This window comes from Bos grunniens, chromosome 2 (genome assembly GCF_055505025.1).
Source record: "Bos grunniens cultivar Pamir isolate PY7600 chromosome 2, Bosgru_T2T1.0, whole genome shotgun sequence".
Lineage (NCBI taxonomy): Eukaryota > Metazoa > Chordata > Mammalia > Artiodactyla > Bovidae > Bos > Bos grunniens.
Window position 1 is genome coordinate 18,583,544 of NC_141166.1, and position 26,491 is coordinate 18,610,034.

The following is a 26,491-nucleotide window of genomic DNA, read 5'->3' on the forward strand; positions in this document are numbered from 1 at the left end:
TCTCTGGTTCCTGCTGGTGGGTCTTGGGATCTGAAATTTCTTTTCTTTCTCTGCGCAGTGTCCAGTGACAACCTGACCCCTCAAATAAAAGATAAAGAAGACACTCAAGAGATGCCCTGCACTTCCTCAGATCCTGTGCCAGGTAATCTAGATTTGAACTACTCAGCCTTACCTTGGGGCTTCGCTGGTGGTTTAGACAGTAAAGAATCTGCCTGCGATGCAAGAGATCCAGGTTCCTGGGGGCAGGAAGATCCCCTGGAGAAGGGAATGGCAACCCACTCCAATATTCTTGTCTGGAGAATCCCATGGACAGAGGAACCTGGCGGGTCCATCGGGTCACAAAGAGTAGGATATGACTGAGCAACTCACACACACACACACACACACACACACAGGTTCACCTTAACTTTTGTGTCTTCCATGAGGAAAAGCCATTTGGAACATCCAGGCCCAGGGCTCTTCTCTCCACTCTCCATCACCATCATGGTCCAGCTTTCCCACTGCTGCTCGCTCCCTGCCCTCAGGAGCTTGAACAGACAAGAAACCAGAGCTCCTGAAAGGAGACAGAGTCCCAGGGGCGGGGATGGATGCTGGAGTGAGGGAGATGGGTCTGGGAAAGGTGGACAGAGAAGGGACACCGAGGGTGAGGGACAGGAACCCCACTAGTACTTGCCGGACTGAAGCTGATTCCAGCCTCTGTACCCTGACACCGAATTACTAATATAGCTCAGAGACAGAGCTTTGGATGAAGTAGAAAAGAATAGCTATATTGCTTTGCCAGGCAAAAGGGACCAGGTTAATGTCCTCAAAACTGTGTGTCCCAGTTTGGACAGAGTAAGTGAGAAGTTTTATATTAGTGGTTCAGAGAGGGTGTGATCAGCCCATGGATGTTCTTCTGATTGGTCGGTGGTGAGGTAATTGGGAGACAGCATCATCAACTTCTTGTTTCTACCATTCTGGGGCCTCTGTGCTTATGGGCAGCAAACTGTTCATTTCTCCCTCCTGGTGAGGGTTTCAGTATCTGCAAAACAGCTCACGATATTGCCGTGTATATCCCTTGAGGGGGAACACTGGACCTTGCGGGAAGGCTGTACTATTGTTCCTTCCTCCCTTATCTCCACACCCCACTCCCTACCCTAACTAGCATCTGTTTGAACCTCCTGGTTGGAACTTAGGGAAGGCCTTGGAGGTCAGATGAAGCCTATTTCCTGTATTCAAGAAATGGGGGACAGAGAAAAGCTTTTGTGCCCAGGAGCCCCTCAGGGTCCTGCACAGTATCAAGACCTGGATTCCAAACACCACTAAGGAGTCTGCAAACAGAGAACATTCCTCTGCCAGGTGATGTGTGAATCCCAGTGGAGAAGGACTATTTGGCTCAGCAACTCCCAGAGGCCACTTGAGTAGGTAAAACTCCAAACTGCTGCATCAAAATGCAAAGCAAAAGCAATTATTCTCCAATTTAAAAAAAAAAAAAAATGGTATTCCTCAGTGGTCCAGTGGTTAAGACTCTTCCTTCCAATGCAGGCAGCACGAGTTCAGTCCCTGGTTGGGAATTAAGATCCCACAGGCATCGAGGGGTGGCCAATAAATATATAAAAAGATACCATCCTTCTGCCACCTGGCAAGTTTCAACTTTTGTGCCTTTTTTTCTCCCTTGCAATTTACTCTTTGAAATTAGGTCATTTACCCCTTATATTTACACAGGTTGGGTTTTGCAAATTGCATTCCATGATGCTGTTTAACTTGTCCATCCAAACTGCTCAACTCTCTGAATTGCTTCTGGAAAAATAAACTTCCCCGTATCAGCTATTTTGGTTATCCTGAGCTATAGCTTGAACAGTAAAGGAAAACCAGACAAAAAAGAATGCAAAGCAAACAAAAATACTATGTGACTGAATCAGTGCCCCAGACGTGGACGGTCCTCCTTTCCAGCCCCCACCTTGACTGTGAGAACTTTCATTTTCAAATTGTATCCTTTTTTACATCATTTGGATTTTTAAGGTATTTAAATAATTTGAAGTGCAACAAATCATTTTTAAAGTCTGAGGACTGCTGGCTAGCTGCCTCCGTTAGCTAATCCTCTCTAGGCTGGAACTTGACACAGATCTCATAGCACTGTGGAAGCAAGATGGTGACTGCCATTTGTGAAATGAGCCCTTATCTGATATGGCTTCAGGTCCTTCTGTCTTTCTTAGGTCAGCAAAAACTAGCAGAATTTTGGGTATTCTTGCGGCTAACAAATGCTGGCAAGCACAAGCTGACTCCTGCTTTCTTCAATAGCAGATAGATGGACGTGTATAAGACACTTAGTTCTTCTTCATTATTTCTCAAGATGAATAATCACAGATACAGCAGTTTAAAAATATCCCATCACAGATATCTAAGCAATAGCATGTACCTTTCATATGGCAAAGGCTGGCTGCTGAGAGTCTTTGTTCTTCTTCTTCCACTGGGAAAGGGAAATCTCTCTAAAGAGCTCAGACTGAGTCCTCCTCTGTGGGACAGTTGTTTCAAGTTCACTGTGATAATCACACAGGGAGCAGTAACTACAAGTTGATCAAACCCAGGCCAAGCCAGGGAACCTGGTGAGTCCCCAGACCTGTGCTAGAGGTGCTCTCCACTCTGCTTCTCCCACCAGAATCCCTCGGCACTTTCTCATCAACCTGCTCTGAGTTCTAAAATGAATTATATTTTTTTGTCAGTGAAAAGAGATGATGTCCCTGAACCAAGCGACCCAAAGGAGCTCCAGGAGGCATCCAGGACACTCCCCAGCAAGAAAGGTAAGGATTGCCTTTCTCCTGCAGATCTCAGGAGGGTGGGTTTGGGGCTGCATCTTGTCATGAGCACCCACTAGGTGCCTGTAGATATCATGCCCAACAGAGTTTGTTTCCAGTTCACTACGTCTTCCTCTAAGGCCTTCATAAAAATTATAGGGAAATGAGAAGGCATTTGGGGCCATTGAAATACACACCCACTGGAATTGTTCCGAAAACATCAAGGTCTCCTACATACACAACTTCTTATAGGGTTAGTTACATTTCCCTCTTTCATGGAAAGTTGGTTCCCCAAGAGGACACTGCTTCCTCTTAAGACAAGACTGCATATTCTCTGCTACTCTCTTCTCATGTAGGAAGGTAGGTTGAATGCCACCCCTGGCTACCCACTGCCCCACCCAGCCCCTTGCTCCCCATCCTCTCCTTTGAGGCTTAGTCATCAAGAGAAGGGCTCACTCCCTTTTCATCACTGTCATACATTGACTTCCCCACCACTCCCTGGAGGACCTCAAGGCTGACTTAGAGTCTCTCTGTCACTTCCAGTCTTGCTATCCCCCTGGACACCTGCAAGGTCCATGTGAGTAACAGACCCATCCAAGACTCTGACTCTCAAATCCTTCAACTCCTTATTTCCAGTGACTTTTCCCCCAACCCGTTCTTGGCCTCCCGAACCCAAAAGTGACCCACGGGCCTTTTCATCATGTAAATCCGGCTCATCTTCCCAATAATTTGAGATTTCCTTGTTTTGACATTCAGTGCTTGAAATTTGTTCCTTCTATAGCCTATTGCTCAACTTCTGATCTCTCCTTCTCACCCCAGTCTATAAAAATGAATTCAAAAGTATCCCTCTTTGATTTCTTCCTTACAATTTCTTCCTCTGCAGCTTTCTTTCAATATCAGTTGGGTGAGCAGTCCACTGACCTTTCCCTTCTCCACTCAGTCCTCTGCCTTTCTTTTATTTGTTTATTTATGTATTTATTTTTATCTGCGCTGGGTTTTCCATGCCATGTTCCAGCTTTTCCATAGTTGTGGCGAGCAGGGTCTACTCTTCATTGCAGTGCATGGGCTTCTCATTGCAGTGGTTTCTCTTGTTGGGGAGCATGGGATCTAGGGCATGAGGGCTTCGGTAGCTGTCAATCCCAGGCTCTAGAGCATAGGCTCAGTTGTTGTGGTGCATAGGCTGAGCTGCTTCAAGTCATATGGGATCCTCCCTGACCAAGGACGGAACCCATGTCTCCTGCACTGGCAGGCAGATTCTTTACCACTGAGCCACCATGGAAGCCCTATCTGCCTTTCTTCATAACCCTTCTTACCAGTTTAGAGTGCCAGATCCATTGTTTCAGTAACCTACTGCTATCTTTACCTGCTTTGCTTCTTTTCTTTTCCTAGAACTTGGGGGAGACTATTAGCTGCTTCCAGTGCACTGTACCAGAAATCAGGCACAGTTGGAGAGAGGCACATGGCTGGGCAGCGTGTTCTCCCTGTGTCTTCATGACTCCAGCATAAATGACCCCCCACACTGCGTGACCACTCCACTTCCTGTGATCCTCTCAGTTCAGTTCAGTTCAGTTCAGTCGCTCAGTCGTGTCCGACTCTTTGCGATCCCATGAATCGCAGCACACCAGGCCTCCCTGTCCATCACCAGCTCCCAGAGTTCACTCAGACTCACGTCCATCGAGTCAGTGATGCCATCCAGCCATCTCATCCTCTGTTGTCCCCTTCTCCTCCTGCTCCCAATCCCTCCCAGCATCAGAGGGATTCATTTCCCAATGAGTCAACTCTTCGCATGAGGTGGCCAAAGTACTGGAGTTTCAGCTTTAGCATCAGTCCTTCCAAAGACATCCCAGGGCTGATCTCCTTCAGAATGGACTGGCTGGATCTCCTTGCAGTCCAAGGGACTCTCAAGAGTCTTCTCCAACACCACAGTTCAAAAGCATCAATTCTTTGGCGCTCAGCTTTCTTCACAGTCCAACTCTCACATCCATACATGACCACAGGAAAATCCATAGCCTTGACTAGACGGAGCTTTGTTGGCAAACTAATATCTCTGCTTTTGAATATGCTATCTAGGGGGGTCATAACTTTTCTTCCAAGGAGTAAGCGTCTTTTAATTTCATGGCTGCAGTCACCATCTGCAGTGATTTTGGAGTCCTCCAAAATAAAGTCTGACACTGTTTCCACTGTTTCCCCTTTAGTTCCCATGAAGTGATGGGACCAGATGCCATGATCTTCGTTTTCTGAATGTTAAGCTTTAAGCCAACTATTTCACTCTCCACTTTCAAGATCCTCTCAAATCTAAAAAAACCAGTTTTTTATTTTCAAACCTCTTATACCTCACTGCTTCCCTTTTGCACATCAGATGACCTTTCCTCCTGTTTCATACAAAAGCATCAGATGAGAATTCCCTCTTTTCCTGCTCCCACCCGGTAAACCCTGCATCTGCCCCCTCTTTTCCAGTTCCTTCGTTCTCTCCAAAGCAACCCTTCCACCTCTCCTGACCATCTCTATGGTCCCTCTCTTTCTTGAGAATTCAGCATCTCCCCCTGGTGACTCCGATGGTCGAGAATCTGCTTGCAATGCAGGAGACCCAGGTTCTCTGGGTCAGGAAGATCCCCTGGAGAAGGGCACAGCAACCCACTCCAGTATTCTTGCCTGGAGAATCTCATGGATAGAGGAGCCTAGCGGGCTACATCCATGGGGTCACAAGAGTTGGACATGACTGAGCGACTTTCACTTTCTCACAAGGATATTCATTCAACCAATGCCCAATCCTATCACAGTTCATAAAAGGAATTTTCTCTTGATTCTCCTCTCACGTCATCCATTGCTCTCCCTTCTGTTTCACAATGAAACTTCTAGAAATGAGTTACCCAAATGTATTGTATCCATTTCTTTACATCTCTCTCTCCTCTGCTGCTTTAGAATTTCAGCATCACCAAAGATCACCAATGACCTCCTGGCCACTGTGATTTGAAGCTAAGCATTGTTGACATATGAGGTTGATAGATCAATGTTTGTAGCTATAAAAGATGATCTGTATCTTTTCAGGAAAGAAAAGAAAAAGATGTATCTGGGCCACCTCAAAGAAGAGACAGCAGAAAAATAGCCACCAAGGAAGTAAGATGAGAAAACAAGAAGGGGCTGGAGGCCAGAGACAGCTCATCCCTGTTGACCAAGGTGTGGGAGATGGGATTTTATTCTAAGTGCAGTAGGGAGCCACTGAAGAGACCTAGTCTGTGAAGTGACATCATCCAATTTTTTTAACTTTTTATTTTGTATTGGATTATATAGTCAATTAACAATGTTGTGATAGTTTCAGGTGGACGGCAAAGGAACTCAGCATCCATTATCCCCCAAACTCCTCTTCCATTCAGGCTGCCACATAGCATTGAGGGGAGCTCCCTGGGCTGTACAGTAGGGCCTTGTTGGTTATCCATTTCAATATAGCAGTGTGTACATGACATGATTCAATTTTCACCAACAAAAAATTATGGTGTTATGTAAAGAATGAATTGGAAATAGAAAAGATATAGGGCACCCCTTTAAGGGGCAGATGCCGTGGGAGCTGACAGCAGCCTGGATTCAGATCTGGCAGACGTTGGAGAGAAGGTCTATTCAAGATCAGTTTGGAGGTAGAGTTGACAAGATTTGGTAAATTGGAAGCTGAGAATGAGAGAGAGAAATCAAGGCTTGTTCTTCAGTTTCTGGCTTAAACGGCTGGGTGAATGGTAGGTGATGCTGTTGCTGAGAAAGGATGCAAATATATTGAGGGAAATTTTTAGAATTCAATTTTTGACTTGTTCATTTCAAGATTGGTGCTAACTGTCTATGCGTGTGTGTGGTTTGTCAAGAACCACGGGATTACCCCCTCCTACAGAGTGATGTTCTTTAGAAATATGACTATTATAAAACCACAAAGCACCTGGGTCAGGGAGAAGAATTCTTTATTGATATTCACAACCAGTTCGACATTGTAGCATTTCTCATACGCAGACCCACAGGAACGAGGAGGGAGCTGATGGAATCTTCTGTGTGAATGCAGATTACATCCTGTAGACACAGGAGAAAGAAGGATGGATTTTCTGTTTGTATACAGGACATCCTCTTCTGCTCCTGAAAAGAGAAAAGCAATTTTTTTTTAACTGCTTTGAGATAAGATTGAAAAGATCCTGAGTCTTCACCCTAATTTGGGAGAATGTAAATGCCTCTTTCTAAGAGCCAAAGAAACCCCAGGTGTCTCCAGCTTTTACTAAAGAGTCTCCAAGTTCTGGGCTCCATCCCTTTTGACATGTGAACACCTAGGGATGGAGTGTTCCATGTCCCTGGTACTGTGGGACTTAACCTAGGAGCCTAGCCCTGGCCACAAACATTTGATCATGACCAGAATGAGAAGTTTTATCACCTCTTTGGATCAGGCAGTAATTAACTAGCTAGAGATTTAATTTCTATGGTATGTGAAAAGTGAAATAATTCTAGGGGAAGTGAAAGAAGACATCTCCTATTTTTATATATTCTTTTGTGTCTCAGGAAGCTAGAGCTTTTCACAGAAGCACTGAGAAATCAAGGAGACAATTTCCCCACAGTACACCAATTTGAAAATGCAAGTCACTCAGTCATATCTGACTCTTTGCAACCCCATGAACTGTAACCTGCCAGGCTCCTCTGTCCATGGGATTCTCCAGGCAAGAATACTACAGTGGGTTGCCATTCCCTTCTCCAGGGGATCTTCCTGACCCAGGGATCAAACCCTGGTCTCCTGCCTTGCAGGTGGATGGATTCTTTACCATCTGAGCCACCAGAGAAGTCAATGTGGCACTCAGTAAAAAAATCTAGTCCAAAGATGTAAATACAAAATCCACTGGCAAAATAAAGGGAGAAGAGAGCCCCAGTGCTAACACTCCCACTCCCACTCCCCTTCATCCTCTGGGTCTCAGCCTCACCCTCCACTGCAGGGCCCCTGCCTCTCAATTCTTTGATACCTTTTTGCCCTTTCCCTACTAGAGGCATCCTGGGTCTCTCCTGTCTCCTGTATCACACACAGGCCCTAGGGAACCTGGAAAAGTGCTTTACAAGACCCCTCCTCTGCTGAAACAGACCATCTGACCACGTTTATTTGGATGTGGCACTTTCTGGCAGTCGGGGTCTGAAGCCAGGAAACAGGAAATCAGCCCCAGTGCTCTGGGATTCCCCCAGATTAATCTGATTGATTTCAACAAGTTGCACAGAGAGTAAGAATAGACAGTAAGTTTTCAGGGGAAAGGAAAGTACATACAAGAAAATATATATATACATAACTACAAAGAGATAGCAGGAGAAAAGTGAGGTGCAGAGCAGGGGTACCAAGGTCTCACAGTGGGGAGACTAGGGGTGTGAGAAGGCAATCACTATTCAGGGAAGGAGGAGGGCCACTGGGATTCCAACTAAAACTGTACCCAAATCACTGTTTGGCCAGGGGCAGCCTTACCTGGGCATGGGATCCAAAAGACACTCCAAGGACTGGATCAGGTGACTCATACAGAGGACGACTCAATCAGGAATACAAAGGTCATGACAAGGACACAAAAGAGAAGGACAGAATGTGCCCAGATGCCTAAATCAGAGGGTAAGGCTGGTGATGGAATTTGTCAGCTGGAAGCTCAGTGTGGAAGGCTGTCTCCTGCAACCCACAATAGACCAATAACTCATTACCATAAATAATATATTTTTATGGAAAATAGCACACTTTTCTTTTTTTAATATAAATTTATTTTAATTGGAGGTTAATTACTTTACAATATTGTATTGGTTTTGCCATACCTCAACATGAATCCGCCATGGGTGTACACATGTTCCCCATCCTGAACCCGCCTCCCTCCTCTCTCCTCGTACCATCCCTCTGGGTCGTCACTTTTCAAATAAAAATATTAGTTAGGTGAGTGGTATCATTTTACATTTTTGCAGCTCTCTTTAATGTCTACCTTAATCAAAGCTGGATTCTTCTAAAAATTTTTATTAACTATCTTTTCAATGTGCTTCTTCAATATTTTTGTACATATCTTTACTGTATTATATTGAGAGCTGAGAGAAGACTTTTAATAACACAGTCTATACCCTGTTAACAATTGCTTTCTGTTTTTAAAGCTTCTTTAAAATTTTTTTTCTTTCATTGAAATATGTTTGGTGTACAATATTATGTTAGTTTCAGGTACATTACATAAGGGTTTCATTTGCATACACTATAAAATGATCACAACCATAAGTCTAGTAACTTATTAACTATCCCCATTCAAAGTTATTACAATATTATTGACTTTATTTCTTATACCATATGTTACATCCCTTTGGCTTATTTATTTTATAACTGGGTGTTTGTACCTCTTAATCCCCCTTACCTTTGGTTGAATCATAGGAAGAAAATCCAGCGCCACACAAATCTGTAGCCAAAAGGGGGGAGTACGTTAACAGTCTTTTGAGATATCTATGGTTATTCACATTTGATACTACACCAAAACTCTACAAGTGATAGTTTCTTAAAGGTTTGCTGTAACCAGAGTCTGAAACCATATCAATGAGCTTTTCATACTCCGTTGTAGTAAGATGTTTCACACTATCTTGTGTTTCACATGAATCTCCTACTCATGCCAGACTTTGTAATAGCATATACAACTGGAAAGTATTGGTTTACTGGATTTTACAGTGAGCTTACAACTCAATCACCTGAGTATTATTCTTGAGACAATCATGGTACTTCAAGACGCAACAAACTACTTTATATGTGCTCCCCAATTTTTCACATAGACTTTTTTCCTTTTGGCTGCATCGGGTCTTAGTTACGTCATGCAGGATCTCTCATTGCAGTGCACAGACTCTCTATTGTGGAGCACAGGCTTAGTCACTCCACAACATGTGGGATCTTAGTTCCCTAATCAGGGATCGAACCTGTGTCCCCTGCACTGCAAGGCAGAGTCTAAACCACTGGACCACCAGGGAAGTCCTCACATAGACTATTAAAAAGAAGTGTTCTCAAGGGTAGAAATTTAATACAATTAATAATTTTAACTGTTTCATCAAGAACATTCTTACGTGAAACTGCTGTTTGTTTTTTTCATGTTGAGTAAGTGGTGGTGGAGAACGCAATAGGTAATTCTAAGATTTGGGGACTTTATTTGTACTGAAGCACCAGAGTTTTTAACCTGCTTTATCTGTGCAAAAGCCAACATAGCAAAAAAAGGCAAAGAACATCTCATTATGAGAACAATTTTGACCTGGAAGGTCTCCTGAAAGAGTTTTCAGGACTCTCCAAGGGGTTCACAACCTCACTTTGAATCTCTGGTCCAGAGGCTCAAATGACGGCTCCCCAAAGGACATTCTGTTAGTAGTGGAACCATTACTGACCAGCTTTGCTATGGCCCTCCCCTGACTGGCAGACAGATCAGTGGTAGAATTATTCTCAGGAGGGTGTCTTGGAGGCTCAAGCAAGACTGGAACCTCCAGCCTTCAACTCCAAAGTGTTCAAGGTCCTTCCTGGTTCTCTGGGAGATTCCCCATTGACTTTCCAGAGGGGAAAGTGACATGAATGCTGTTTTTTTTTTTTCCCCAGAGATCAGTGATAATACTTCAGAAATGGATGAAGGGAAGAGACCCCAGGAGCCACCCAGCACACCACCAAGAATCACCCACGGCGAAGGTGAGGGATCGCAAGTCTCACAGTGTATAATCAGGAACCCAGACTTAGAGCTGTTTTACTGAGTCAGTGTTTCTCAGCCATTTGTTCATTATCGCTACTCCAGAGAGCCCATCTAGATATTGTTTTCTAATCATGAACCCTACCCCCCAGGGTATTTTAATAACACAGGTATATTATACATCCATTTCTGTACTTGATATATTTATTTATGCTTTATACATGAAAAGAGTTAAGTTTTTTCATCCCAAGAAACAATTAGGGGGCAACCCATCACTGTTAAGGCTCCCCTGGTGGCTGAGACAGTAAAGAATCCACCTGCAATGCAGGAAACCCAGTTTTGATCCCTGGCTAGGGAAGACCCCTTGAAAAAGAGAATGGCTACCCACTCCAGTATTCTTGCCTGGCCAATTCCATGGACAGAGGAGACTGACGGGCTACAGTCCATGGGGTCACAAAGAGGTGGACATGACTGAGCGACTCTTTCACTTTCTTTCTCTACCATGAAGAGTTCATGCTCTGAGTATATTCATGGTACTTTATTACACTGCCAAGCCATCCAGTTTTTCCCTAAAACCCCAATCACCATATTTCTCACATGACGTTTCTGGGAAGTGAACAGCTAGTCATAAACGCAAATGTAATACTATACCTGAGCATGAAGCCCTGACTTTGTTGTGTGCATGCGCAGGACTAGAGAATCTTGGTCCCTAGAGCCCTCTTGAGGGGCCTCCATTCTCCATTATAATAAAGTGAAAGTGAAGTAGCTCAGTCGTGTCTGACTCTTTGCAATCGCATGGACTGTAGCCTACCAGGCTCCTCTCTCCATGGGATTCTCCACGCAAGAATACTGGAGTGGGTTGCCACTTCCTTCTCCAGGGGATCTTCCCAACCCAAGGATCGAACCCTGGTCTCCCTCATTGCAGGCAGACGCTTTAACCTCTGAGCCAGCAGGGAAGCCCATTATATTAAGGGATAGAAATAATACTGTTAAAGCTTTACCAACTCAATATTGATGGAAATGAATACAAAGATTGCTTATTCAAAAGTTTCTTTCTTATTACTTTCAAGATTTCACGGATGATGACAGTAAACTGTCTTTGGAAAAATCTCCCGGGAAAAAGCGTAAGTGTAAAGAACTTATTTGGTCCCTGGTAGGGTAGATTTGATATTATTTTTAATGATTGTTATGTCCTTAGGATATCCAAGCCAGAAAAAGATGTGTGCTTTTTACAGCAGTAATTTAACTTTTTGCAACATTAAAAAAAAAAAAGTACTATAAAAGCAATACTCTGTGGCCATTAAGACTAACTTGCTGAATGTGACAGAAAACCACCACTTACCCTCCCCCTCCAAATAGTGGGTGAGATAAAAAGGCTTATTTCTCTCTCCTGTACAGAAGTAGGTGGTCGGGGCTGGCACCATACATGGCTCATTCTGGCTGTCGCTCTATCATCCTTACCATGCAGCATCCCCTTCACTGGGCTACAGCCCACAAGAAAGGAAAGAGGCAAGATCAAGGAGAGGCACACCTCCTCCACTATAGGACTCTATCTGCAGGTTAAATTTAGTAATTCTGCTACCATTTCCTTGCCAAGCAGCATGGATCTCAGCACCATCCATAGCAAACAGCTGTCCTGGAGACCCCTGTCCTGCAGAGAACTATGCCTGGCAGAGAAATACGCTGTGCAGGTTAAGCCAAGATCTGGTTCAGCTTTTACTGAAGAGTAGCCCATCCTGTCCAGCCCCATGTAAAGTTCCTCATAAAATCTGCCAAAAGTATGCAAAGTTATTAATCAGGAAGTGAAATATCTATTTAATCTGCTTCTACCACCTTATTTTTGTACCTTACAAAAAGGTCTGCATTCATGTACATATATGTGTGTACATTCTTTACATATATATATTTATATGCATATACATTATATATATGTATATATACACACACATGCTTATTCTGCATAGTCTATTCTATAAACACTTCTAAACATTTTTCTCATTGTATCAATGTTATCCATTATCTATTTTCCTTTTTCGGAAGGGAGGGGATATACAACTCATTACTGCATGAGTAACAATTTATTTCAATAATAACCTATTGGCGGTAAGTTAGGATACTTCCCATTTTTATATAAAAATAGAAATCATATTGCATGTGTTGGTATCTGTACACAATTGCCCAATAATTTCCTCTGAATTAATTTCTAAGTGTAAATTACTTTGTTAGAGTCTATGTATCTTAAATTTCATATTTGTTATACTGTTTTGCTGTTGTTCCCTTTAACAACACAAGTGCTCATTAACTGCATCCTCATCAACCCAGATATGATAGAAGTTTTTACAAGTTTGGGTATAATTCAAACCAAGCAATGAATTTTTTGGACTTTTGGGGGGGGGTCTAAAGATGCTTTTAAAAATTTTTTTTCATTTGTATTTCCTCTTTTAATTTATGCTTTAATTTAATTTATGTACTTTCAATTCATGCTTTTTGTCCATTTTCTTAGTATGCTATTCATTTTTTATTTTATCTATTAAGGACATTCATCCTCTAATGTTACATATATTCGAATTTCCCAGTTTTATTTTAATATCACATGGATACTTTTTGAAGTATGGGCATTTAAGTTTTTTAAATGGTTAAATCTGTTCATCTTTTACCTTTATGATTTTTGGCCTTGAGTTTGGCTAAGAAGATCATTTATATCTATGGCTTATAACAATCTCTCTATATATTTTCTTCTAGTCTTGAAAAAACTAGTTATTAGAAAAAATGGCATATTTTAATGTTAATAATTTGCCACATCTCTGTTATTCTTTATTCAATCCTTTTTCATTTCCAAGTAGTTTCTTCACATTGGCTCCTGGGTCTCTTTCCTCCCCAAAGTGATAGGAAGATAGAAAAAATTTTACTTAAAAATTTCAAACTTGTAGATCACTATCAGTTCAGTTCAGTTCAGTCACTCAGTCGTGTCCAACTCTTTGCGACCCCATGAATCACAGCACCAACTCCTGGAGCTTGCTCAAACTCATGTCCATTGAGTCGGTGATGCCATCCAACCATCTCATCCTTGTCATCCCCTTTTCCTCCTGCCTTCAATCTTTCCCAGTATCAGGGCCTTTTCTAATGAGTCAGCTCTTCGCATCAGGTGGCCAAAGTATTGCTGTTTCAGCTTCAGCATCAGTCCTTCTAATGAATATTCAGGACTGATCTCCTTTAGAATGGACTGGTTGGATCTCCTTGCAGTCCAAGGGACTCTCAAGAGTCTTCTCCAACACCACAGTTCAAAAGCATCAATTCTTTGGCGCTCAGCTTTCTTCACAGTCCAACTCTCACATCCATACATGACCACTGGGAAAACCATAGCTATAGATAGCCATAAAAGATGATTTTCTTTTCTGTTTCAGAAAAGAAGAGAAAAATACATAACTGGTCAAGTTCAAAAAAAAGACAGAAAAAATGTCTCTCAAAAGGTGAGCAAGAAAGATGAAGTTGTCATTCCCTTGGCATTCATTAGGGTTCTTCTCTTCAGCCACATGGCCAACTCCACCCCAGTGCCTAGACCATCTCATCAAGGACTATGCCCCACAAAGGGAGAACCATGTTGCTTCCAACAGGCTTCTTTTATCTTAGCACTGGGAAGGAATGAGGCGGAGGTGGACAGGAGGCATCAGACAATTTTGAGATATGGGACTTCCCAGGTGACCCTAGTGATAAAGAACCCACCTGCCAATGCCAGAGACACAAGGGACATGGGTTCAATCTCTGGGTCGGAAAGATCCCCTGGAGGAGGGCATGGCAACCCACTCCAGTATTCTTACCTGGAGAACCCCCATGGACAGAGGAACCGGGGGGGCTGCAGTCTATAGGATAACACAGAGCCGGACACGACTGAGGTGACTTAGCACACACAATGTCCAGTGCAAGTTCAGAGCCAAGAAGAACAGACAAAGCAAAAACCCGAATGTGCAGGCAGGATCCAGATTCCCAGTCCCAAACTGGGGTTAGATTTGTGGTCATCGAGTGTTCAAAACCACCCGCAGAGATGCTTAGCATGCCATTGACTCCATGCATGACAAAGCATGTTATTTGCAGCACAAGAAACAAAACTATATGTAACTTTGTGTTTTTCTGGACCCTCTGCTTTATTCCTTTTCATGCTCATCACCTTTTATCCTTTTCCTCTGCACTTTCTCCCTCTTCCCCTGCCCCTCTCCTTTCTCCTTATTTCTTTAGTTCAAGATGTGCCGATTAGTGGGGATTGTCTTGGATTCCCAGCCCTTAGGAGGGAATGTGGCACCCTGGGAGGAAATCTCCTCTCAGCGCCCAAACTGAAATCATGACATGCATTTCACTGCTTTGGACATTTTCCCAATTTTTCTGCTTGTTGCCAATACCCCTCAGTCTTGGGGTCTGACCTGGGAAGGGACCAGAACCTCCTCCCTACCCTTCTCCTCCCCTTGACTCTTTTTCCCAGTCCCCAGCCCCGCTGCCTCCTTGTCACATGCTGAGTTCTCTCTACCAACAACTTCTGGGAACACTTGACATTCAGACCTCTGAGCTTTTCTTGTTGGTATATAAAAATAATTTTTGGAACATAGAAATCCCCTTTCACTCTTGAGTTTCTGAGATTTTGTGTGGTATCTCCAAAGTGGCCTCGACTGAGATCCTGGGCTAGATTCTGCCCTTTCCCGAAAATTGATTAACTTCATAATTAGGGAACCCTGACTAAGGAGAAGGAAATGGCAACCCACTCCAGTATTCTTGCCTGGAGAATCCCAGGGACAGGGGAGCCTGGTGGGCTGCCATCTATGGGGTCGCACAGAGTCAGACACAACTGAAGCGACTTAGCAGTAGCATACAATGTATAAGGATAAAAAATACATAATTTGAATATTTTCTAAACTATGCTGTTTGTTACACATTCATTCCACAGAGATGCATTGAGCTGAGGTGTGTTCTGGCCACATGCCTTAGCTTCTGAGGACTCAGCAACAAGCAAAACAGACAAGATCCCTGCCCTCATGGAGCTTATATTCTCACTGATACACGTGTAATGAAGAGTCAGAAAGAGGAATTGAAGGAGGAAAAGAAAAACAGGGTTTAGGGAGGAGAAGAAAGATACATCCAAGAAAAAGAGAGGAGTGATTATAGAGAAATAGTAAGAGGCAGGCAGGGGTAAAAAGGGAACTCAAAGTGAGGGGACTGGGAATGTGAGAGGGAGGTCGCTAACAGGAGGGCCACTGGGACCCCAGTGAAAACTCATCACAAATCTCTATTTGCTCCAGGAGCAGCCTCATCAGGGCTCAGAATCCAAGAGAAGCTCCAAGGGGTGAATCAGGTGACTCAAAAGAAGGATGACTCAACCAGAATATCAACAGTCATGACAAGAGCCCGAAAGGCACAGGCTGAAGCTGCCCGAATGCCTGCACAAAAGGATAAAGCTGGTGGTGGCACTGGTCACCTGAATGCTCAGCGTGGGAGGGTCTCTCATGGAGCCCGCACAGGTGATGTAGATCTAAAGTGATTACTAGAAGGAGGGAGAAGCATCTGTGAGGTGGCATGAAGACAGAGCAGGGTCTCAGGGTCTGGGGGCGGTTGCTGGGAGAAGTAATCGCGTCCCCAGGGTGCAGGTTGCCTCAGCTGTGTCCTGTGGACCCAGGTCACCTCTCCCAGGTTCTGCTGTTTACATCCATCAGCAGAGTCACCTGCTCCGTGGAGTCTGGGGGCTGCTCTCTGATTCGGGCCGACCCACTGACGGGTGTGGACACGTTCTCTGGCTTATTTCTTCATGGTTTGTCTCTGGAGGTGACATAGACTAACCCATGAGTCTGCGTATTTAAAATTATCTCGGGACTTCCCTGCTGGTCCAGTGGTTAAGAATCCACCTAACCGTGCAGGGAACATGAGTTCAATCCCTGGTCAGGCAACTAAGCTCGCATGCCACAGCCACCGAGCCTGTGTGCCACAAAGATCCGTGGGCCACAGCTAAGACCCCACACAGTCAAATGAACAAATAAATATTTTAAAAAGTAGAATTATCCCATACTGGGAAACTCCTGGTCATCCGGTGGTTAGGATTCTGTGCTCTCACTGCCGAGGGCCTGGCTTCCATCCCTGGTCGAGCAACTTAAATCCCATAAGTGGCGTGGTGCGGTGTGGCCAAAAAATTAAATTAAAAATAAAGTAAAATAAATAGTGCCCTACCCAATGATCAGACTGTTGCCAGTTTAGACTCCCATGAATATGGTGTGGACACACTTTCCCCTACGTCTTCACCAGCACTAGAAATAATAAGGACTTCCCTGGTGGCTCTGACAGTAAAGAATCTTCCTGCAACACAGGAGAACCAGGTTCAATCCCTGGGTCGGGAAGAGCCCCTGGAGAAAGGAATGGCTACCCACTCCAGTCTTCTTGCCTGGAAAATACCATAGACAGAAGAGCCTGGTGGGCTATAGTCCATGGGGTCGCAAAGAGTTGGACATATCATAGAAATAACAAGTTGGACACAGAAATAACAAGCCTTTTCCATTTGTTGAACACACAGGCCAAGAGTGATAGTCTGCCAGTGTTTTCCTCGAAACCTCTTTGCCCACTGCACAGGGTTAAACATGAGGTGGGAGGTCACAGTACTGCTCGCCAGCATCTCAGAAGGTCACACACTCCTGCCTTGTGTACTCAAGAAGGGCCACGTGACTTGGCCAAAGAAATGTGGACAGAAGTGAGAGGGCCACTGCAAGCCAAAGCTTGAAAAACTTTTTCTATAACGGGCCAGGGAGTGAGTCATTTAGGCTCGGCTGGCTGTACTGGTTTAGTGCTGCTACTTTAACCTTTTCCTGGGAGCAGGAAGCTGGCAGAGGCAAAAACATAACAAGTAGGCCTGGCTCCTCTCCAATAAAACATTCATCGCAGAAACAGACATTGGGCCGATTGGCTCCTGGGCCGTAGTTGGCTGAAGTCTATAATAAACCACTGAGTTCTGGGAGGACCATAAATGACTTCAGCATTCTTTAGCCTCCATTACTAACATCACTGTTTCTATCTGGGGCTTCCCAGATGGCGCTGGTGGTAAAGAATCCACCTGCCAATGCAGGAGACATGAGACACAGGTTCGATGCTTGGGCTGGGAAGATGCCCTGGAGGAGGAAATGGCAACCCACTCCAGTATTCTTGTCTGGAAAATCCCACGGACAGAGGAACTTGGCAGGCTACAGTCCATACGTTAGCACAGAGCTGGACACGACTGAAGACTTAGCACGCACTCTTTTTATTACTTTTAAAATTTTTATCAAACTGTAGTTGATTTACAGTGTTGTAGTACTTTCTGCTGCATAGCACAGTGAATCAGGTATACGTAATATATACATCCACTCCATTTTCGGTTATTTTCCATCTAGGCCATTAGAGAGTATTGAGTGGAGTTCCCTGTGCTGTGCAGTGCAGGTCTTTATTTGTTGTCTATTTTATGTATAGTATTATAGACAGCCCTGCATTGATTCCTGTTCTGGTCAAGCTCATCGCAGGTCGACATCTTGAGGAGCACTGGCATACTGTGCTTACAGAAAAATGCTGGTGCGTAGTGTACAACTTGAGGGACTCACACGAAGGAAAAGCCCAGGTGTACCCAACCACCGGGTCAAGAAATAGAACATAATCTACACCCATATTCCAACCCCTAGCCACAGCCCCCAGGGCCTCTTCCAGCCTGGTTCTCTGAGCATCACCCAGTGCTTCCTGCTCCATCCTGCTCAGGGCCAGCTCCTGTATCTCCTCCCCCATCACACACTCCATCCCCATAGCCAACCCCTCCATCCTCCTTTCTCTGCTACACAGCTTCAGACTCACCTTGAACAAAGCCTCTTGAACCCAGCAGGTACAGTGTTTTTTTCTTGGTGGCACTTATCACAAGTATATATATATTTTTTTTTTTTGGATTTTTTTTTTTTGGTTCTCTCTTTTTTCGGCCATAACTTGAGGCAAGAACTTCCCCCACCAGGGATCGACCCCATGCCCCTTACAGTGGAAGCACAGAGTCTTAACCACTGGACCACCAGGGAAGTACTCAGATCTCTTTATAAAAAAAAAAAGAAAAAGTATAGTTAATTTACAATGTTCTGTTAATTTCTACTGTCCAGCAAACTGACTCAGTTATGCCTATACATGTATCCTTTTTCAAATTCTCTTCCCATTTAGGTTGTTAGATAATACTGAGTAGAGTTCCCTGTGCTATACAGAAGGTACTTGTTGGTTATCCATTTTAAATACAGCAGTGTGTACATGTCCATCCCAAACTCCCTAACTATCCCTCCCTGCACCGTTCCCCCCTGGTAACTGTAAGTTCTTCTCTAAGGCTGTGAGTTTGTTTTATCCCAAGTGTGATTAACTGTGTACATCCTATTCACTGCGGGAAAGTCAAATGAGGTCAGAAGGCTTTGCTCGTGGCTCCAGCTCTCCTCTGCGCCTTGCACTTTGTGCTTAAATAGCTGTCAGATCAATACATTATCCATGCTTCCTCATCAAGTATGAATACCTATATCAGGGCCTCCATTGACCCATATAAACTAGAAGAGAAACACACTTGACTTATTAATCTGGCAGAGCTGATTCTTGTAACCAGGCCCTTTACTGCCCCCTGCTGGAAAGAGGCAGGAAGTGTGCGAATGATCTATAGCTCTGATGTCACTAGGAGCTCCCCTCCCCACCTTAAAGGGGGACTCTGCTCAATGTGTATTCCACACGACCATACACAGAAGCCCTGCCAACGATATGTAAGTGTGTACATCACTTTACAATTGGCAACTGATTTGTTCTACTTTTTGCCATTTAATCCTCAAATAGGTTATTTTCCAGCCCATTTTGCAGATTCTCTTAGAACATAAAGGGCTGCTGCTGCTGCTGCTGCTAAGTCACTTCAGTCGTGTCCGACTCTGTGTGACCCCATAGATGGCAGCCCACCAGGCTCCCCCGTTCTTGGGATTCTCCAGGCAAGAACACTGGAGTGGGTTGCTATTTCCTTCTCCAGTGCATGAAAGTGAAAAGTGAAAGTGAAGTCGCTCAGTCGTATCTGACTCATAGCGACCCCATGGACTGCAGCCTACCAGGCTCCTCCATCCATGGGATTTTTCCAGGCAGGAGTACTGGAGTGGGGTGCCATTGCCTTCTCCACATAAAGGACTGGCATGAGCTAAAACCAACCTAGGTGTTTTAATCTCAAGTCCTTTGTTTACGCTGAGAAATAAATACTCCCCCTTCAGGTCTTTGCAGGAAACCAAGTAGGAGGCAAGAGTCTAGGCAAACACTGACAGCTGTCCGTCAGCATCAGTTTCTCCCACCTCCTTAGCATGTCCGCCTACCCGGCTTTGACTTCTGATTTAACACCTTGTCTTGGGGTGGCAAAGAGTCAGACGTGACTGAAGTGACAGGAGGCACACACACACCCTGTGTGGGACAGAAGAGCCTGGTGGGCTACCGTCCATAGGGTCACAAAGAGTCGGACACGACTGAACGACTGAGTACCCACACACACACTCTGCTTTAAACAATGTGGAATCTTGTCGCAGTGTTCCTGATGGCATGAAAAGAGCACACACATAGGGGCTGGCATGTCTGGATTCCAATGCCAGCCTCATCTCACAGTGCGGTGTCCGCCAGGCATTCTCTCTCCAAATCTGTGCCAAAGTCCCCAACTCTAAAATGAGGACCACGGCCACTGCCTTCCCTTTCCTAAGGTTGTTGTGCAAATAAACAAGAAAACATGTGTGTGCTGCTTTTACTAGGCCCCTAACCAGTGCTTCTCCAGCCACTCCATCGCCACACAGGCCCTTCCTCTACAGATACAGAGGTCCAGACTTTTCCCCAGGCCATGATGGGTTTTTCTGTTTTGATTTTAATTTATTATTATTACTTTTTACTGCACTTGGTCTTCATTGCTGTGAGCAGGCTACTTCCTAGTTGTGGTCTAAGGGCTTCTCACTGCGGTGGCTGCTCTTGTGGTGGAGCAGTCTCTAGGGTGCATGGACTTCAGCAGTTGCAGCTCATGGACTCAGTAGTTGCTGCTCGAGGGTTCTGGAGCATGGGCTCAGTGGTTGCAACAAACGGGCATAGTTGCTCTGTGGCGTGTGGAAGCTTCCCGGACCAAGGATTGAACCTGTGTCCCCTGCATTGGCAGGTGGATTCTCCACCACTGACCCACCAGGGAAGTCCCCAGGCATAGTGTTCGCCTTGTGCCTCTTCCCTAGGTTCTGTAAGAATCCCTGGAGGTGGTCTTCCCCATCACTAATGGGGGATTTTCCATTCCGCTTTTCTTTGTCTCGGTTAGGCTTTTCTTTTCATTTTCTCCACCAGGCTTTTCATCTCTATGAACTCCTTTTTTTTTTTTTTTGGTGTTATTGCTGTTGCTGTTTCTTGTTGTTTGGTTGATTTGGGGTTGTTTTCTGTTTGTTTGTTTTCTGGCCACGCTGCTCAGCCTGCTGGATCTTAGTTCCCCGACCAGGGATCGAACTCGTACCACTTGCCCTGGAATCACGAAGTCTTAACCAGTGGACCACCAGGGAAGTCCCTCCCTTTGCTCTTTAATTGCTTACTTTTCCTAGCAGGTTCCTCGTCTTTGCTCACATTTACTAGCGGTGACCTAATAGATGTGGGAGAGCTGCACTCAAACCGCCCTCCACCCCTCCAGGCTTCCAACCTTAAACGTCTGTTTACTGAGATGAGAGGTGGGATGGAGCCAAATGAAAGATCATGGGAAGCAGATCAGAAAACTTTCTTCCTCCCTGAGGGTGGGGGTGGGGGGGTGGCTTTGGAAGCATTAGGGACACAAGGTCCCTCCTAATCAGGCAAAGGAGGGGGAGCTGCCCGTGCCCACCACTCTGCACACTGGGCTGGCTGCCCAGAGTTCCCAAAGCCACACACTGCAGCCACATCTGCCTGTGGGCATGTCTGGGATGTCTGTGTCCACTGGACCTGTACTTCATCGTTTGGTGACACAGATAACTATGGAAGGTCCCTGTTGCCATCCAAATCCCCCTCGGGATTTTCACAGTGATTCAAAGTTACCCATGACTCCGCCTTGTCAGCAAGTTAAGAACCTGTGGTACAAATGCCCCACTCAGCTTTGATGACATCAGCACACCCTGTTGTAACCTTGCTAGTGAATTGCAGAGCCAGGATTACAAGCCCACCCAGTCTGGCTTCCAGTGCCACGCTCTCGTTCACTGGGTCATATTTAGTGGGCAGATGCTGGGGGCCAGTGGTGGAGCCAGCCACTCTGTGCAAGAGCACTGGCCAGCTGTTCTTCCCACCAAGGTCTTCCCACCCCTTCTTCTTACCTACCTTGCTACAACCCCTGCTCCACAAGGCTGAGCTTCCTCTGGGGTCTATAGAAGACAACTTTCGCCTCACTTCTCATTTCTCATCTGACTACCTAGCTCACATCTTTCTGAACTAACTCATGGTTTCCTTGCCGTTGATGCTTCTCTGTTTCGGTTTTTTTTCCCCAATGATGCGCTTGCTTTTTCACATGTCTTCCTTTAGATCTTTCTATAAGTGTTTGAGACCAGGGTGAGAGTTGGGCTATATATTCTCCTTGCCTCATTGCAGATGCAACCACGTCCAGTATGAATGCACATCAGCTCTGGGGAGCTCTTTCTCTCTGCCCCACCCCCACCCCAAGAAACAGCTCCCGCGTCTGTCTTTAATGAACTTGCCCACGGTGAGGTTGGCGGGGGATGGGGGAAGCAGGAATGAAGCTGAAACTCCAGTACTTTGGCCACTTCATGCGAAGAGTTGACTCATTGGAAAAGACTCTGATGCTGGGAGGGATTGGGGGCAGGAGGATGAGATGGATGGATGGCATCACTGACTCGATGGACGTGAGTCTCAGTGAAGTCCGGGAGTTGGTGATGGACAGGGAGGCCTGGCGTGCTGCGATTCATAGGGTCGAAGAGAGTCGGACACGACTGAGCGACTGAACTGAACTGATGTTGTGTTTGTGCTAAGGCTCTAAAGTCATGTCCAACTCTTTGCAACCCCTTGGACTGTAGTCCAAGAGGCTCCACTATCCGTGGAATTCTCCAAGCAAGAATACTGGAGTGGGTTGCCTTCTCCTCCTCCAGGGGATCTTCCTAATCCAGGGATCAAACCTGAGTCTCTTATGTCTCCTGCATTGGCAGGCGAGTTCTTTATCACCAGTGCCCCTGGGAAGCCCGATGTTTGTTACCCCTTCTACTTTTACAATTCTTTCTCCTGAATCAGAACCCCAGATCCCTACTCTAAGGCTCTGAGTTGCCTACTCTCCATAGGCAATGTGCAGACTAGTCTAGAACTCTTGGGGGTTTTCTTTTCCTCTTACAGGAAGAAACGGGAGAGCAATCAAATGAAAAGGGACAAGACTTAACATTCTCCTCTCAGTGCTAACTGCTTCACTTACCCCCATCTTTGTTTGAATCAAGCCAAAAAAAAAATCATAGACAGAGAAATGTTCTCTAACTACATGAATGCAAAGGAATATTCTGGGCTGGCAACTCCCATCAGCACAGAGGGACAAGCAGGATGCTTATGGAATAAAGGAGCATTAGGTGATAGTGGATTAGTCTGTAAATTTAAACACATTCACACAATTGAAGCACAATATGTTTATTAAAGTATTTTATGTGGTATTGTGTTGGCGGGGGTTGTTTTGTTTATTAAGGACCCCTCGGTACACCCGTGTAGTCTGCCACTCAAAATGGAAGACTTCCTGTGAATTAACCAGAGAATGCTCCCCCAGAGTTCTTTATGTTATTATGGTCACTGCTCTTATTATTAGAATTCATGGAAAATTCAAGGGGGAGACAGAACGAAGACTGAAGAACACTAATGTGTTCTTTTCCTTTTTAATAATGTATTTATTCGGTTTTTGGTTGGGCTGGGTCTTCGTGGCTGCGAGTGGGCTTTCTCTAGTTGTGGTTGGGGGTGGTCTACTCTGTGTCGCGGAGCACAGGCTCTAGGCGCGCTGGTGCACGGGCTTCGGTGGTCGTGACACACTTGTTTTAGTTGCCTGGGACATGTGGCGTCTTCCCTGACCAGGGATCGAAACCACGTCCCCGGCATTGGCGGACAGATTCCTATCCCCTGAACCACCAGGGAACTCCAACCTGTTCTTTTCTACTTTCAGAAAAACCCAAAGATAAAACTATCGATTTTCACTCTCCTGAACTCCCCGTGACCTGTGGGGAGGCAAAAGGGATTTTATATAAGGAGAAAATGAAGCAAGGTGAGTTCCTTGACCTTCTGCCCTTTGGAACCCCACGATGAAGGAATCACTAGAAGGGAAGAGAATATCCGCATGTGTCATTGTTCAGGGCGTGGACCCTGCAAGCAAGGCTGCTTTAGAAAAAGCTGGGCTTGTGATGAAGGGATTTTTCCACCTTTTCAATGTCATTTTATATCTGGTGACCAGGCCACTGCCTTCCCACGTGGAAGTCATCCATGGACCTGTGACACACGTCCTTGCCAAGTGAAAGGCAAATCCTGTCCCAGTCCCTCACCACTCAGGTGGGTTTCAGGGCTTCCTTCAATCAGAGAGGAGGAGTCGGGTTTCCCTGCTCATTCTCCCACCTCACAGGGAGTCTCTGAACCCAGAATGGTAGAGCACCATGAATAGGGGGATGGAGGTTTAGGGTGAATTCACCCAGGATGGAGGTGGATGTAAGATGGACTGTCTTTACCTTCCAGGATCCTCAAAGAAGTGTATTCAGAATGAGAAGGGAGTTTGGTTCACACCAACAGAATTTGAAATTGAAGGAAAGCGGAAACATTCTAGGAACTGGAAGCATAGTGTGTTTTGTGGAGGAAAGAGCCTAGGAAAGCTGCTGCAGGTATTGTAATAACAAGAGACACATAGGTGGGGAGTTTAATTCCCTGAAGGATGAGCAGAATTACAATAACAGCAGTGTGAGGAAATTCCCATCAGGATTCCACAGCGGGACTGAGAAAGAGCTAACCGATCATAGAAAAACACTGTGGGTGAGGAAGTTAGGAACCCAGACTGGTGCTGATGAGGGGAAACTTTAAATACAAGATGGAGGGATTTAAGAGGCTTACCCTGCTGTTATGGGAGAGGGTGGGCTGCAAGGAAACTAGATGAAGAGAGAGACCCCTCTGAAAGCTTCCCTGTGCCCACCACCCAATAAACGCCTCCTCAAGACCACAGTCCACGTGGGCCCCTCGGTGAAGCATTTCCAGACCATCCTGCCCATGGCTAGTCCCTCCTCTCCATTTCCCCGGTACCCTGTTCCAGCCCATGGCAACAAACAAGGGCACTCGTCTCTGTGATCCCAGGTCCCAACACGAAACCGCTCCATAGCACTCAGAATGTGATCCCTGAAATGAAATCATAAGGATGTTATCCAGAGAAGAAATGGGAAGGAAAAGGAGTGCGTAGGCTAGCACAGAGAGAGAAGAAAAGGTCCAGAAGAAGACCAATGGGAGGAGGGAGCTAGTTATTCTTCCTGCTCTCTTGGGTTGGAGACCCAGTAGGCTGTCCATGTACAAATATTCATTCACAAGTGGGGACTTGGATATTTACAAAAGAAAAGCCTTCAGAACAGTCCCATTCATTGACCCGTCCTCTCTTGCAGAACGGAATTTTGTTCTGTCCTTCAAGAAAACATCTCAAGACAGAGGTAAATAGCAGGTGAATTCCTACCACATTCTCAGCCACCACGTTGCAGACTTACCATGTGCCAAGGCTGGCCCGGGCATCCTCGACCTTCCCAGGCCCGAGTCACCTTCCCATTTCAGCACTGCGGTTTCCTGACGACTGCTTTAGCGCACCGATGCTTGTACATGCCGCCTTATGTTCATAGTTAAGACAGGGAAGCAGGTAACTCTTTAAAATGAAGATTAGGTCACTAGCGTGTGTTCTACAAAAAAGATTTGTGTATTGGGATGATCAGCAACCAAATGTGTCAGAAATAGAGTGCTCTAGTTTGAAAAGTAAATATGGTATTGAAATAGACAAGAATAGACAAATAGTAAGAAATAAGAGTAAGAAGATCATCCTTGATTGAACTCCAAGGATTCCTAACTTCGACATGCTCCTTATTGGTAACAGCAGAATGGAATAATGTGTTTGAACTGAGCTTTGTCTCTGCAGGGCCTCCCGATGGCATTCATTCATTGGCTGTACCCACTGCTCCTCCTCAGGTGCCTTTACTTACATAGATAGGTCTTCTAGTCTCGAGTCCCATTCATGGGCTTCCCATAGATATGGGCTTCCAACAGATGCAATGATGCCTCTTCCATCTTGTCCAGGAGGTTAACCTGACCCTTGGCTGGATTCACTCAAAGTTGATAAGGCAATGAGGTCCCCCAAAGGTCCCCCAAAGTTGTTTATTATATAAATTATCTTTTCCATGCTGATTTGAAATACCTTGATATGTTTAGGGAGGTTCCTTGTAATAGCAAAAAAAATAAGACTATAGATATCCATCAACACTCTAAAATAAACTGATAATCGACAGAATGGTGGTTTTTAAAAATGCTTTGCCAGTGTATATTCATCCTATAGTCATCTAAGGGTTTAAGGTCAGGAAAGCTTCAGGAAGCTCAACCTGGTAATAACATGTACAGAAGGAGCGCAGTATTGTCTATGCGAATGTGTAGGGCTATGACTAAAAAATATCTGGAAGAGTTCTGGGACGGGATGACAAGGGACGTTTGCCTTCCACGTTATATATTTATATACAGGTGGAATTTTTATAATGATCATTTATTACTCTTGTAACCAGAAAGAAATAAAGATTTTTAAAATCCAGATCATTAATTAATGGCCCCAATATTATAATTCCCTCTTACTCATAATGCTCAGTTCAGTTCAGTTCAGTTGCCCAGTCGTGTCCAACTCTTTGCGACCCGATGAATCACAGCACTCCAGGCCTCCCTGTCCATCACCAACTCCTGGAGTTCACTCAGACCCATGTCCATCAAGTCAGTGATGCCATCCAGCCATCTCATCCTCTGTCGTCTCCTTCTCCTCCTGCCCCCAATCCCTCCCAGCATCAGAGTCTTTTCCAA

General features: G+C 45.1%; 1 protein-coding gene across 19 annotated transcripts in view; it reads left to right on the forward strand.

Annotated features, from left to right (window-relative positions):
- Positions 1 to 26,491, forward strand: part of SP110 (SP110 nuclear body protein) — a 49,596-nt gene that overhangs the window by 14,146 nt on the left and 8,959 nt on the right. For 6 of the 19 annotated variants that reach the window (XR_015140808.1, XM_086336726.1, XM_086336763.1 and 3 more), the window contains exons 5-15: positions 59 to 142; positions 2,703 to 2,780; positions 5,823 to 5,951; positions 8,227 to 8,376; positions 10,354 to 10,440; positions 11,509 to 11,562; positions 13,843 to 13,908; positions 15,724 to 15,942; positions 23,589 to 23,687; positions 24,149 to 24,291; positions 25,054 to 25,098. Coding sequence is in view for 18 of the 19 variants with exons in the window: in XM_086336726.1 (XP_086192852.1) it covers positions 59 to 142; positions 2,703 to 2,780; positions 5,823 to 5,951; positions 8,227 to 8,376; positions 10,354 to 10,440; positions 11,509 to 11,562; positions 13,843 to 13,908; positions 15,724 to 15,942; positions 23,589 to 23,687; positions 24,149 to 24,291; positions 25,054 to 25,098 (1,154 nt within the window). In the remaining variant the exon portion in view is untranslated. Of the gene's footprint in view, positions 1 to 58; positions 143 to 2,702; positions 2,781 to 5,822; positions 5,952 to 8,226; positions 8,377 to 10,353; positions 10,441 to 11,508; positions 11,563 to 13,842; positions 13,909 to 15,723; positions 15,943 to 22,033; positions 22,215 to 22,786; positions 23,097 to 23,588; positions 23,688 to 24,148; positions 24,292 to 25,053; positions 26,232 to 26,491 lie in introns of those variants that run through there. The other 13 variants (XM_086336774.1, XM_086336803.1, XM_086336756.1 and 10 more) reach the window with 9 other exon arrangements.